Source organism: Psammomys obesus, unplaced genomic scaffold, assembly GCF_907164565.1.
Source record: "Psammomys obesus unplaced genomic scaffold, mPsaObe1.curated_primary_1811, whole genome shotgun sequence".
NCBI classification, from domain to species: domain Eukaryota; kingdom Metazoa; phylum Chordata; class Mammalia; order Rodentia; family Muridae; genus Psammomys; species Psammomys obesus.
Genome location: NW_026585504.1, coordinates 15,649,284 through 15,663,206, shown reverse-complemented (window position 1 = coordinate 15,663,206; position 13,923 = coordinate 15,649,284). Strand labels below are relative to the sequence as shown.

At 40.5% G+C, this 13,923-nt stretch overlaps 1 protein-coding gene across 1 annotated transcript in view; it reads right to left on the bottom strand.

Moving 5' to 3' along the window:
* Ehd4 (EH domain containing 4) overlaps positions 1-13,923 on the bottom strand; it is a 63,301-nt gene that overhangs the window by 43,337 nt on the left and 6,041 nt on the right. The window contains exon 2 of the mRNA XM_055592517.1: positions 3,487-3,663. Within this exon, the coding sequence (XP_055448492.1) occupies positions 3,487-3,663 (177 nt within the window). The remainder of the gene's footprint in view (positions 1-3,486; positions 3,664-13,923) is intronic.

Genomic DNA, 13,923 nt, shown 5'->3' with positions numbered 1-13,923 from the left:
GAAAATAAAAAGCACCCACACACAAAAGGCAAGGGCAATGAATGCTAGAATTCTAAAGCAACCTTCCGGGAGAATGGTGCTGTGTCTCAGCCTCTATGTACATCAGTGATGGACAAGACTGATTGTTGCTTGCCCCACGTCCTGTGCTCCCAGAAAGCACCTGATTGGAGTGTGTGTGTGGTCAATTTCCTTGAACTTGGTTCACTCACTTTGTCCTGAACCCCTCAAGACCTTGTGTTCTTCCTGGGGTCCTACGTTTAACCTCTGTACAAGGAGAAGCCGCCACCCATGGCAGCTCTGGAGTTAAGGCATACCCCCTCTTGAAGAAGAGACTCTGCAGGGAAGTCATCTGGACAGAGTTCTGTTAGTTACTGTTAGAAACAAGAATGAATAAAGTTTCTATGAACATAGATGAGCAAATGTCCTTGTTGTATTGTGGAGCATCTTTTGGATTTTTGCCCAGGAGTGGGTATATCTGGGACTTGAGGTAGCATTATTCCCAATGTTCTAAGAAGGCACCAGATTGACTTACAAAGTTGTTGTACAAGTTTCCATTCCCACCAGCAATGGAGGAGGGTTCCCCTATCTCCACATCCTCTCCAGCATGTGTTGACACTTGAGTTTTTGATCTTCGCCATTCTAATGGCTGTAACAAGAAATCTCAGAGTCAGAAAGGACCTAGACCCCCTGCTCAGATGCAGCCCATGGCAGCTCAGTCTCCAAGTGGGTTCCCTAGTAAGGGGACTGTCTCTGACATCAACTCAGTGGCTGGCTCTTTGATCACCTCCCCCTGAGGGGAGAGCAGCATTACCAGGCCACAGAGGAAGACAATGTAATCAATCCTGATGAGACCTGATAGGCTAGTGTCAGATAGTAGGGGAGGAGGACTTCCCTTATCAAGTGGACTAGTGGAGGGGCATGGGAGGAGAAGAGGGAGGGAGGGGGGAACTTTGAGGAGGTGAGGGAGGGGGCTATAGCTGGGATACAAAATGAAAAAAAAAAAGAGCTCTGACTCCATCTACATCTGCACACATCTGCCAGAGTCACCACCAAGTTCTCTTGCTACCCCCTTCAGGTGCTCTCTTTGGTTTGCATTTGAAAGCCTTTAAAGGAGGATTCTGCTCATTGGAGGAACCTTGGAGGCTGCCTGGGCTCTCAGCACAGCCACTGTCCAAGCGTTCACTCCAGAGTCCTCACAAATGGAGTCTCCTAGGCTCTGGACAGGCAGCAGTAAGAGGGATGGCTTGCTCTTATTTTTAGAAACATCTAGAAAGGAGAAGTGATCTCAGGTCTCCGGCAGAGCCTCAGTGCCAGCACTACTTCCTCTCCCTAAGCAGCTGGAGTTGGCCCTCTAGTTCTCGCTGATTGCTGGCCCCCATTTTATAAAGCCAGACTCAGAAAAGAGGAAAAAGAGGAATGTGGAGGAATGGCAGGAAAGCAGAGAAAGAGTTTTGTTTTTTTTTTAATAAACACATTTTAAACAATATTAATTTTCCCAACCATGAACGTAATTTTCCCAATAAGACTAAAAGCACACACACATACACACAAAACAGAAATTGACAAATAGCATTACATCAAACTAAAAAGTCTCTATACAGAAAGGAAACAATCAAAGAGTGAAAAACAACCTACATAATGAGAAAAATATTCATCAGGGTATTGATAATCTAGGCTATATAACAAACTCAAATTTTTGTTTTGTTTTTGAGACAGGATTTCTCCATGTAGCCCTGGTTGTCCTGAAACTCTTTTATAGGCCAGGCTGGCCTCAAACTCAGAGAGTTCCGCCTGCCTCTTCCTCCCAAGTGCTGGGATTAAAGGCGTGCACCAGCACCGCTTGGCTTAACAAACTCAAAATTAAAGACTAATTCCCAAAGAACCAGTAATCCAATAAAAAATGGCTAAATGATCTCAAAAGAAATAAAAAAAAATGTCAGTTAAACACATGAAAAAAATGCTCAGTATCATTAGCCGTCAGGGAAATAAAAAAATCAAACCTATAATGAGATCCCACTCTTGCCCCCGTTAGAATGGATATTATTTAAAATGCTCGTGATGATGTGGACGAGAATGGAACCTTTAGACACTGTGATGAATGTCAGGTGGGGCAGTCACCATGGAAGACATAGAGTGTCCTCAAATTACTAAGAACTACCTGTTACCTGCTACCTCATTCCTGTGTATATAATATACCCGAAGAAAATCAAATTGAATGCACAAAGGTACTTGCATGGCATGCCTATTGTGGCACTGTTCATAGCTAAAATATGAAAGCAGCCAGGTGCCCATCAACAAAGGACAAGATAAGAAAATATGGTAGTCAGGCCTGTGTTTCAGCTACTAGAAGACAGAGGCAGGATGAACTCAAGTTCAAGACCTGCCTCATCTACAGAGTGAGTTCAAGGCCAGCCTGGGCAACAAGCCTGGCACCCACTGCATAAAAAGTGAAAGGAGGACAAGGGATATAGCTCAGTGTTAGAGCACATGGGAAGCCCTATGTTTAAAAGAGTACAAAAGAGAAGAAAAAAATGTGATACTTACATATACAATGGAGTGTTATTTGGACATAAAAATAAAATCCTGTCATTTGTAGGGTATCATGTTAAATGAAATAAGCTAGATACAAAAAGAAAAGAATTTCATGTTCTCTTTTATATGAATTAGAACTAAAGGAACTAAATAATTAAAAAAGTAAAACTGAAAGAAAAAGTGTTGGGTGAGGGGAGAGAGAAGGAAAGGTGGGAAGGAGGGAGGAACACAGTGGAACAGAGATCTCATCCTACTGCAGAGCTGCAGCAGAAAAGTCTGCCATTCTTTCTCCCCACCCCACTTCGGACGCACAGGGAAATCTGCTGAAGGACGACAGGGGTCAGGGCACAAACAAAACACACCTGCCATCAAGGCAGAGGAGCCCACATCCATCTGTGTCTAGAAAATAACAGCAATGAATGTAAGCTAACTTTTTGTTTTCGCTCTATTTAACCTTGCCCTGCTCCAAGGAATAAAGAAGGAGCTCAAAGCATAGGAATGAAAAGTCAAAGGAACATTCAGGAAGGTAGGGCAACCTGTCCTAAATCAAAAGACCAAATCTGGACGTTAGGGGGCCTGACGTATTCTCTGGGCTAAACCTGCCGAGTGTAGGAAGCCCTGCACACTATACCTGAGAGGTGGCTATCCCACAGCTACTTGATACTAGTGACAGGAACTGGGCAACCTGAACTATTTCTGGACCAATCAAGTTATTAGTCATTTGTCCTCAAACTGGGCAGCTGTGACGTCCATTCTTGGGCCTCAGCTATACCCAGTAAAATCACTCAGAACAGATGAGAGTGAAATATGATTGATTAGCACCCCCCCCCCCCAACACACTTTCCTCTTCCAGAACAGATATGGCCCTGCTGTTTGGATTCCACAGGTGATAGGCAATAATTCAAAGAAAAAAGCTGTACTAGCCTGGCCAGTGGGCAGCTTGCTGGTCCTTACCTGTTCAGGAAAGCATTTCCAAAGCGACTGAGCTTTCGGAATGGTTTTTTGGGATCCACAACTAAAGCATTCCCGGGGGTGCTTCCCTCTGTCTCCCCGTACATCACAGCAATGAAGGAATCTGTGGTTGGCTCGGGACCAATTCTCATGCCTGGGAAGTCTTGCTCCAGTAAGTATCTGGAAAAGAAAAGAAAACTTAGCATTATGTCACAAACGTGAAGCCAGAGAGCTGTCTGGGATTATTCAACTCGGACACAATTATTAAAAATCCTGGAGGATCAGGAGTTCAAGGTTATACACAAGTTTGAAGCCAACCTAGGTTACATGAGACCCTGTTTCAAAAACCGAAACAAAACAATCCAAAACCAAAAGTAGACATATGAGGTCCCATTGACATAATAGGTGCCACCTTAGGAGAAGCACCACCCAATTACCTCCCCATTCCTATGCATTCTAGACAACTGTTGAACTCACTTCCCCCCTTAGAAAAGTATCCCTGTCCTGCACGTGGGGCACCTTCCCAGGCACCTTGTATAAGTAGCCAACACGGTACATCAAGTATCCTGGGAATAACCAGGGAATGACCCAGGGTCAAGGTGAGAAACTGCATGAGTTTCTGCAGCTCCCCAACAGCAGCAAACCATCTTTGTTTCTATAGATCCTGACTAGTCAAATGTAGCCTGTGACTATTTCTGGGGATAGACAGAAAGAACTGAAAGTCAAATGTCAAATACAATTTTGCAATCATCATGAGAAGTGAAACTTCTTTCTTATGTAAACAAAATGAAAGTTAGTTAGCAATATTAATAGGCTTTGCTATACCTTTTCTTTATGTCATTGCTACTTTTAACTTTACTCAAAGTTTTTTACGTTTCTGTGAAACTACACAGACCCAGAATAGATGCATTGCTTTAAGATGTCCTGTAAGTTTAGAGTAATCATGAAAAAACCTGGTAATAACTTCTAGCATTTACTGAAAAGACATACAGCCTTATACATGCACCATGCCTTATATTTGCACTATACCTTATGCATGCACTGTCCTGTGCATGCACTGTACCTTATGTACCTACGCATGCACACACCCGGTAAAGCTGAAGAAGCAGAGAGCGGCTGTCCCATCAGCTTTGGGGGAGGGGAGCTCAGGGTTGACTTCTCTCTTTAGTGCTTCTTTAGCATATGACCCCTCCTCAGTGCCTTCACTAGGCCTGGGCAGGAGAGACCTCCAGCTTACACACCAAGGCTGGTGAGAGGGGACCTCAGGTGGGAACAAAGACGTGCTGTAGTTAAGACTGTGACAATTCGGGGTTGTTTAAGTCGGACACTGCTACGAGGTGTCTAAAATCCTATCTGATATCTCATTTACTTGAAATCACAGCAAATCCCAAGAACTTTGGAATTAAATAAGACTTTCAAGGAAAACTCCAATGACAAAATTGTTTAAAGGAGAGCAGATGTTTCTGTTTTCTGAGTTTACACAGTAATAGAAGCCAAAGTTTCCTCAATAGCAATCCTGCCAGGAAGAATGTTAACAAGTGCTTATTTTTAAGCTGCAAATATGAACAACTTTGAAGTATACGGTGTCCTCAGCTGTGACCTTGATGAAATGTTCAGGCTCTGAGTTGCAAACACAGACAAGAACTAGGGAGGATTACTCTACTGCTTTCTCAGGATATGAAATTGTTCAGTAGTACTCTCCCACAGGTATACAAATGTCCACACTCAATGTTCAGTTTATATCGAAGGAGTTCCAGTGAAAGACACAGTATATTATTAGCAAATTCTGAAAATCTTCCATATACCTGATGCTGGTGAGGGTCATGAAATCTACCTCTTTATGTAGCTGCGAGAATAGTCAGTACAACTTTACTGCAAAGGTACTCACACATTTCTTCACATATAAGGCATTTATAATGTGTCACTCTCGGGGGTCAGGTCCTCCCCTACCTACTGTGGGGGTCATCTGTGGGCCTGCATTCTCTCCCTTGAGAACTGTGAGCACCTACAGGGCATGATAGATACCATGTATATATGTGATATCGTGTGTGTGTGTGTGTGTGTGTATATGTGTGTGTGTGGTATTATACATAATGATATCATATATACGCTTTGTGAGTGTGTATCTATATATGATATATATGTGTATGTATACACACACACACACACACACACACACACACACAGTGGGAAACATTTGATCTAATCCATCTAAAGAGAAGGATACTATTAAATTCAAATGACTTGTTTTATTGTTTAAACTCACTAGTGGCCATACAAAGATCCCCTCACTCCTTGCCCGGGCTCAACTCCACGTGCTACCTTGGGGCTCCAAAGTGAACTTGGTTCACTGGTTAATCTAGGGCCCATCACATGCATGAATCAACATATGACATGTTCTGAGTGGACTGTCCAATTGGGTTCTCCTGACACTCAGACATACATCACACTGTTGGGCAGGAAGTAACACGTCAATAGAGAAAGAGAATCAAGAACAACCAAGATGTCAAACACCTGACACGACAGAAGTGACAGTGAAGGGATAAGGCTAAAATCAGCAACCTGGGAGGGACACACCCAGACACGTTAAGCTTACAGACCCCTGCAGAAGGCTGGGGCAGGAGTCAAGCTCCTCTCTGAAGACCTCAGAGACTTTCCCAAAGCGGGACTCTGAGGTGTTATGTATTGTAACAAGAGTTGAAAGGAACACGGGAGGCCACAGGAAAACTAGGCAAGAATCCACCGCGATGCAGAGCAGCCCACTCCACAGGCATCCTGAGCCTTAAAGGCTTGATGTCTGTCCTTGGCACCACCTTGCTCCCTTTCCTGTGTTCTCAGAGAGGCCTGCCAACCCAGCAGTGATTGCTCCAAGGTCTCGAGCCAAGCCGTCAACGTAAAAGGGTACAGACATCTGAATCACATGTGGTTGGGCGGAAGTGGGGAGGGTGGGCAGGACACCTGACCTCTGTGTCCTGGTCTGATGAGGTCACTGCATATACAAGGTGTCCTTTCTTTTATTGCTTAGACTACAGGGGGGAAATTTACTTCAAAGGAAAAGTATCATTTGTGACAAAGGGAAGGGAAAAAAAAATCTCAGGATAAATGAAAAGTCATTTACGTTAATCCTAACCCAAGCACCATTTCCCCAAAAAGATATTACTTAACAATACCTCAAATGTCAGTTGTAATTTTTTGTCACTTGGGTATTTCTCATGCATTCTCCCTGGGTTGGCACTTTCACGTTTCTTTATTTTGTTTAGTAATACGCTCTACCTAACACTGGCAACTTGTTATTTGCTAAACTCTTTACATAAATAGTCTCAACTGGTAAAAACCTTATGGTTCACCCCCACTTTACAGGTGAATAAATAAAGCATGGGTCAAATAGGTTAACTGAGTTAAATCAGAATTAGAGAGGCTGAGTCAACCACAAATGAGAGCATTTATAGGAACATGCTCTATGAGTCACAAGGAATGTTCAGACAGAAGATCTTATTAAGCAGGTATCCAATAAGTTATGTACACTAAAAATAGTCGGCATAGATTTGGGGGTGTTGTTTGAACATCACTGTGATATTCTGAAGTTAGAATCTACAGACACAGCTTTATGAGCACAAAGTATTTAAAGAAACAGTCATACACCCTGGCATCTTTGCAGAGTTTCGATTTATGATTCTGCTTCAAACACATTTTTAAATTAAAAAATTTGTTTATGTGTATGTGTGTGATGTGTGTATGAGAACATGGCACACGTGAATGGACTTTCAGGAATTGGTTCTCTCCTTCCATGATGCTCGGGAGATTGAGCTCAGGTCATTAGGCTTGGTAGCAAGTATCTTTCGTCACTGGGGCATCTTGCGAGCCCACCAAAACACTTTTTTTTTTTTTAAAGATTTTATTTATTTATTTTATGCATTTATATTAGTGTTCTATCTGCATATGCACCTGCATGCTAGAAGAGAGCAGTTGAGGGTATAGATGGTTGTAAGCCACGGTGTGGGTGCTGGGAATTGAACTCGGGACCTCTGGAAGAGCAGACAGTGCTCTTAACCACTGAGCCCCACCAAAACACTTTTAAAAAGAGAATTAATTTGGGGGCTAGACAGATGGCTCAGGGGTTAAGAGCACTTAATGCTTTTGCATGACTGGGGTTTTGTTCACCACACCCGTAGCGGCTTATAACCATCTATCCAACAGCCTTCGAGGGTAACAGACATATACAAAGCATACATGATGGCAAAACATACACATACAATAAAAATAACTCTTTAGAAGAAAAGAGGAAGAATTAAACTAACTCCAATAGTTGCCTCAATCCTTTGAGTCTTAATAGGGTTTTATTTGTTTATCTGTAGTACCTAGGATTGAACCCAGACCTTTAAACACACCAGGTAAGTACTCTGCCACTCCACCAAGTGCCCAGCCCTACTAATGTGGGGGTCTCTGCAAATGCTACGGCCGATGAAGAACGATCACGAGAGGCAAGAAGGAAATTCAGTTCAACAGGACTCAGGAACTGGTGCCGGTTCAAACCTCTAGAGTTTAATAAATCAGGCAGTTTATTTTAGCTGTATTTAAGCACAACACAATTTACTCAGTCTTAAAATACATTCATACTGAAACTCTTTACAAGTACATATGGCCTCTCCCCGAAAGATGGGTTCTGTTGCCTTACAAACAATGCTCAGGCTAGGAGGAATGACTGAGGTAAACATAATGCCTGTGGGATGGCCTGGCCCTCAGATAACACAGAAGTCACCTAGGTTGTAATCAAGTATAGGTGGCATCTCTCTTATGTATGTTCTTTATTGACTGAGAAGCAATGCTCAAGATCCAGTGGGGGAAAGTCTGGGATAAACAAACATGATAGACTGGGGAATTCGGGTGATGCCTGGCCCTACAGGTAGCAGAGATCACCAGGTTATAAACTACATCCATTCCCAGCATCCTTTGAGGAGACAAACCCATGGGTTTAACTTTCCTGCCTTCCCTAGTGCTCATCTGTGTGCACAAAGATCTCATGACCTCTACATACTAAAGTTTTAAATCATGTAGTGTGGAAGAAACGTAATAGAAAATACAATCTTGAGATCAATGGAGAACTTTCTCCCCCCCCCCCTTTTGATTATACTTTATTTGTTATCAGGATGTCTCATCTGGGGAAAGTAGACTTCAGCTTGGTCATCCTATCTATCTATCTATCTATCTATCTATCTATCTATCTATCTATCTATCTATCTACCTACCTACCTACCTACCTATCTATCTATCTATCTATCTATCTATCTATCTATCTATCTATCTATCTATCTATCTATCTATCTTTCTATCTATCTAAAAGTTCTATCTTTTGAATTCTACTTGTGTGTACACCTTGATGATGCCACTGTGAAAAGCTATGGTGAGTGAGCGGAGAGCTCTTCTGCTGAAGAGGTGGGCACCATAAAAGTAGCAGGAGCTGGAGAGGGATACCAGCAAAGCCATGCTGGAAGCCCAGCAGGAAGCCCTGGAGGAGCTGAAGCTTGAGTCTGCAGAGCTCTATGCTGAGGCCATAGGCGGGACCCCAGCCTGTTCCCCTGTGAGAAAGAAGGGCCATTACACACCACCTGTCTCTTAACTACCTGGCCCCTGAAGGCAGGTACAGTGAGAACTTTCATTTTTAATTCAGGAGGACAAGTCTTAAAACGTTTCAATTTATAATAACTATTTGGATTCTCATATAATGTATTTTTACGTTTAATATTTGACCCATTATTTCACAAAGGAAGGGACTTGGAAGAAAGACTCTTTTTGTTCTGACTGTCTTGAACTTGAAGTTATTTTGCTTTATTTTTGAGATAGGGGTCTTACTATGTAAGCAGAGTAGGCTCTGATTTATAGCAATTCTACTGCCTCATCCTCCTTTGTGCTAATATTCCTCACCATCCCACACTAGAAATAATGTTTGTTTGTTTGAATTCATGAGGATAGGTGTTTTGCCTGAAAGTATATCTGTGCACCACCTAAATACTTACTGTCATAGGCGGTCAAAAGAGGACATTGGATCCCCTGGAACTGGAGTAACCGGTTGCCATGTGGGTGCTGGGAACTGAACACAGGTCCTTTGGACAAGCAGGCAGTGTTCTTAACCAATGAGTCATCTCTCTAGTACTATGGCTATTTTTAATATTGTGGTATATTTCTATCCAGTATTTTTTTTCCTGTGGATATAATCTTTCTTCCAAAATTATAAAGAATTTTGCATCTAGATTTTTTTTTTACCATTAGTTTTCTCTATGCTATTAAAAAAGATCTTTGACATGAGTTTTAAAGGCTGTATACTCTTTCTTTTGTTTTGTTTATTTGAGACAGTTTAATTCTGTAACTCAGGCTGACCTCTGACTCAGTAATCCTCCTGTCTCAGCCTCCTAGTGCTAGGATTCCAGGCATAATTCATCATTCAGCTTAATGGCTGTAAGCTATTCTAAGGTAGTATCAATTTACTTTGCCATTCCCTAACTGCTAGGCAACTAGATAGCTTTCATTACTTGGACCAGGGGAAGCCGCTCAGTGGTACAGTAGGTATGTATGTATCAGGCCCTGGACTTAGTCCCTAACACCCAAATCAGTCTGTAAATCAAGAAATAAATTCAATCTCCACTGCCATTTTATTTACTTTTGTGTTTTTAAACTTGTTTTATTATTACTTTTTGTTTTATTTAGTTTTTTTTTTTTTTTTTTTGGGGGGGGGGGGGGCACAGGGTCACTCTACATATAGCCCTGGCTATCGTAGAACTTGTTATAAAGACAAGGCTGGTCTCGAACTCATGAAGATCTGCCTGCCTCTGCCTCCCCAGTGCCGGGATTAAAGGTGTGTGCCACCATGCTGGCAAAACTGTGTTTCTTAAGTGTAAAACCTGCCATGCTATCATTAGGATTGCTTATTTAGGTGATATTATTTTAGAAATTGCTGTGCCTAGCGATGGAATGGACATTAGCCTGCTGAACCAAAAGACCGGAATTTGCTGGGTGAAATCTTACCCCTCTGATGATTCTTCCAGCTCTCGGCGGAATTCAAACTACTTGAGGTTGAGCTGTGCTCTGAACAACTGCTGTCAGCAGGGCGTCACCACCTGTGCCTTCCTTCCATGCTTTCAGGAGGGTGGAGAAATCGCTTGGAATCAAATCGGTCTCTCACAGCGCCGCTCATTTTTCCAGCTTTTAATTCAATCATTCATTGTTTTTGATGCTATACTTTGTAACTTATAAACCTGACAGATTTTCCTCAGGTTGTAAATTATTCGATCTCTGAGCACCACAATTCTTCATGAGGGCTTTGCAGAACACAGAATCTTCTAAAATTTTTGACTACGCAACACTTTTTCTGTGAATAGTGATACTCTAATAACTGCATTTTACAGAGCATAGGTATAAAGGAAGGACCAAGTGGCATCTACTAAAACTCATCAGACACTCTGTTTTGCCCCAATAGAAGTATTTAAATATATATACACTGAGTCTAACTATGTAATTGTAGCTGAAGAGGAACTTGCTACATAGACCAGGCTGGCCTCAAACTTACCGAGCTCCACCTGCCTCTGCCTCTGAAGTGCTGGGGTTAAAGGTGCATGCCACCACACCCAGCTACATAAAATTCTTTAAAAATTAATAACGGAAAAATATCTTCATGTGGTTAATTTATGAGACACGAATACACTGCCTTTAGGCAATGTACAATAACAAGGGCAATATCACTAAAATGAGAAGTTCTGACAGGGATGTCCCATTCCCAGTCCAGTAAGAGCGACAATGTAATTACAAGTCTAACTGAGAGTTATGGAGCTGGAAGATGCAGGCCAGTCTACTCAAAAGATGTCAGAATACTCCTTCGGCCAAACGACCGGAATAAAAACAAAACTTCAGTAACAACCTTCTATACTAGTGACAGCAGGCCACAGATTATGTTATGGGGAAAAAAAAATATTTTACAAAAACAGCAGCAGCAGAACTACCCAGGTCCCAGCCAGAGCAGTGTGGGGTTTCTGCCTGGGAACAGCAGATAACAAAAATCTCACTTAGACAAAATACTGTTCTCATGTAAATGGGTCCCAGTGGCGGGATTTTTCAAGGAAGCACCCAACAATGTGATTTTAAAGTTCTTCTCAACTAGCGATAGAAAATGACAATTAATAGTTATTTGGGAAATAACGAGACTCAGAAGGATCTGGAGTTTTTACAAATGGTAAAAAGTGTTTCAATATGGTGTGGTGTTGGCCTAACAATTCATGAATATAATAATGAATATAAGAAAGGTCCTGATAGACCTAATATTAAATAACAGCCTATGAAGAAGCTCACATATTAGGAAGGAGACCTACTATTATTTAACAATAGTGTTAAAAACTGGCCAAAGACAAAAACAAATAATACCACTAAGACGAGCATTAATTTTAAAATAGGTTGGAGAATTTTAAAAAATAAATATTAAAAAATATATGGATCAGAGTTTTAAAAAATATAATATATTATATAATAAATAGAAAACATTTAATATCTGTTTATATATTTTATAATACATAATTTTATATAGTTATATATGTTATAATAAATATATTTTAACATTTAATATCTGTTTATATATTTTATAATACATAATTTTATATAGTTATATATGTTATAATAAATATATTTTAAAAAAATATTAATTTAAATTAATATTTAAGTTTTAATATGTATTACATGTATATGTACATATTTTAATATTTATTTTAAATATTAATTTAAATTAATATTTAAGAGTTTAATATGTATGTGCATATATGTATATATATGTATATACATATATTTTTTTCTTTTTGAGACAGATTTCTCTGTGTAGCCCTGTCTGTCCTGGAATTCACACTGTAGACTAGGCTGCCCTTGAACTCAGAGATCTGCCTGCCTCTGCCTCCCGAGTGCTAGGGTTAAAGACATGTGCCACCATACTTGATCTTAAATATATAAAATTTTAAATCAAGCCTATTTAAGAGAAGAAAAAAGAAATTGTTAGATTTGATCATAAATATTAAACACATTCGCATGAAAATTCTCATTCAAATGTAAAGGGAAACCTCTAACTAGAAAAATACTTACAATAATTATAATTAGGTATTAATAAGTGTTATTGGGAAAAATACCCATCTTATAGACATGAGAAATTGGGCAAAGTTCACAGAGTTCACAAAGAAATAAAGAGAGTAACTATTTTATATGTTCAACCTTACCAGCTTTTTAAAAAGCAAAATTTAAATTTTTTTTTCTTATCAAACTTTTTTAATGCTAATAATTAGTTGTACTGGCAGTTTGGTCAAGCTGGGATCCTGATCCTCACTTCTGGTGGGAGTTTAATTTGAAGTAACCTTTCTGAAAAATATCCATGGATATTGGCAGATAGAATAAGCCTGGAAAAATATGGAGTGGTTTTGTGTGTGTGCCTGTGTACATATGCACATGGCCAGGGGACAACCATAGGTGACGTAGAAGGTCTATCCACATTTAATTGCTTTTTTTTCAAGATTTATTTATTTATTAATTATATCACATTCTGCCTGCATGTGTGTCTCATTATAGATGGTTGTGAACCACCATGTGGTTGCTGGGAATTGACTTCAGGTATCTTCCTCTACTGTTTCCCATCTTATTGCCTTCAGACAAAGTCTCTCGCTGAAACAGCTTCGTAGTTAGTCATTTCAGCTACCTACCTGTCTCTTCACTGCTGGGGCTACAAGTACCCAAGAGCATGTCCACCTTTTTATGTGGGTGCTGGGGGTTTGAACTCAGGCACTCATGTTTAGAGAGCATGTGTGCTTACCCACTGAGCCATCTTCCTAGCTCCTGAAATTACTTTGGAATATTATTTAGTGACATTAGAAATTTTCAACAGGTTACATTATGTGGGGGGGAAAATCACTTTGCTGAGTTGTATTTACATGTAATCCCCAGCGGGTCTTCTATGTCTTCATCGGAGTCTCTGCTAAAAATGTGATTAGATAAAGCAGGTGGAGCGTTCACTGGAGTCAGTCTCCCTCTGCTGGATCAAGGCTGAGTTTCTTAAGGCTTGATGGTTAAACTGATTCCATTGCCCTTCAGATATCAATGGTCCTCAAATGTTCCCAGAAGAACCGGAGAGAGCCTCTGGCAGCCACATCCCAACCGAAGATGCCTCAGATGGGACCCTGGGATCTTTATTTTGAAAGCTGATTCAGCCAGACTTAGGAACCTAACACTTCCTTGCTCACAGTCCTGAGGTTTAAAATGTATATTAAATGTCTTTTAGTACTAATAGTTTAAATGAGAAATTTTTAATTAAAAAAAAATTAAAACAGTGGATTACTTGCTTGGCACATGCAACACCCTTTGTTCAAATCCCAGTACCAAAAAAACAAAAACAAAAACAAACAAACAAAAAAACAAACCCACTAC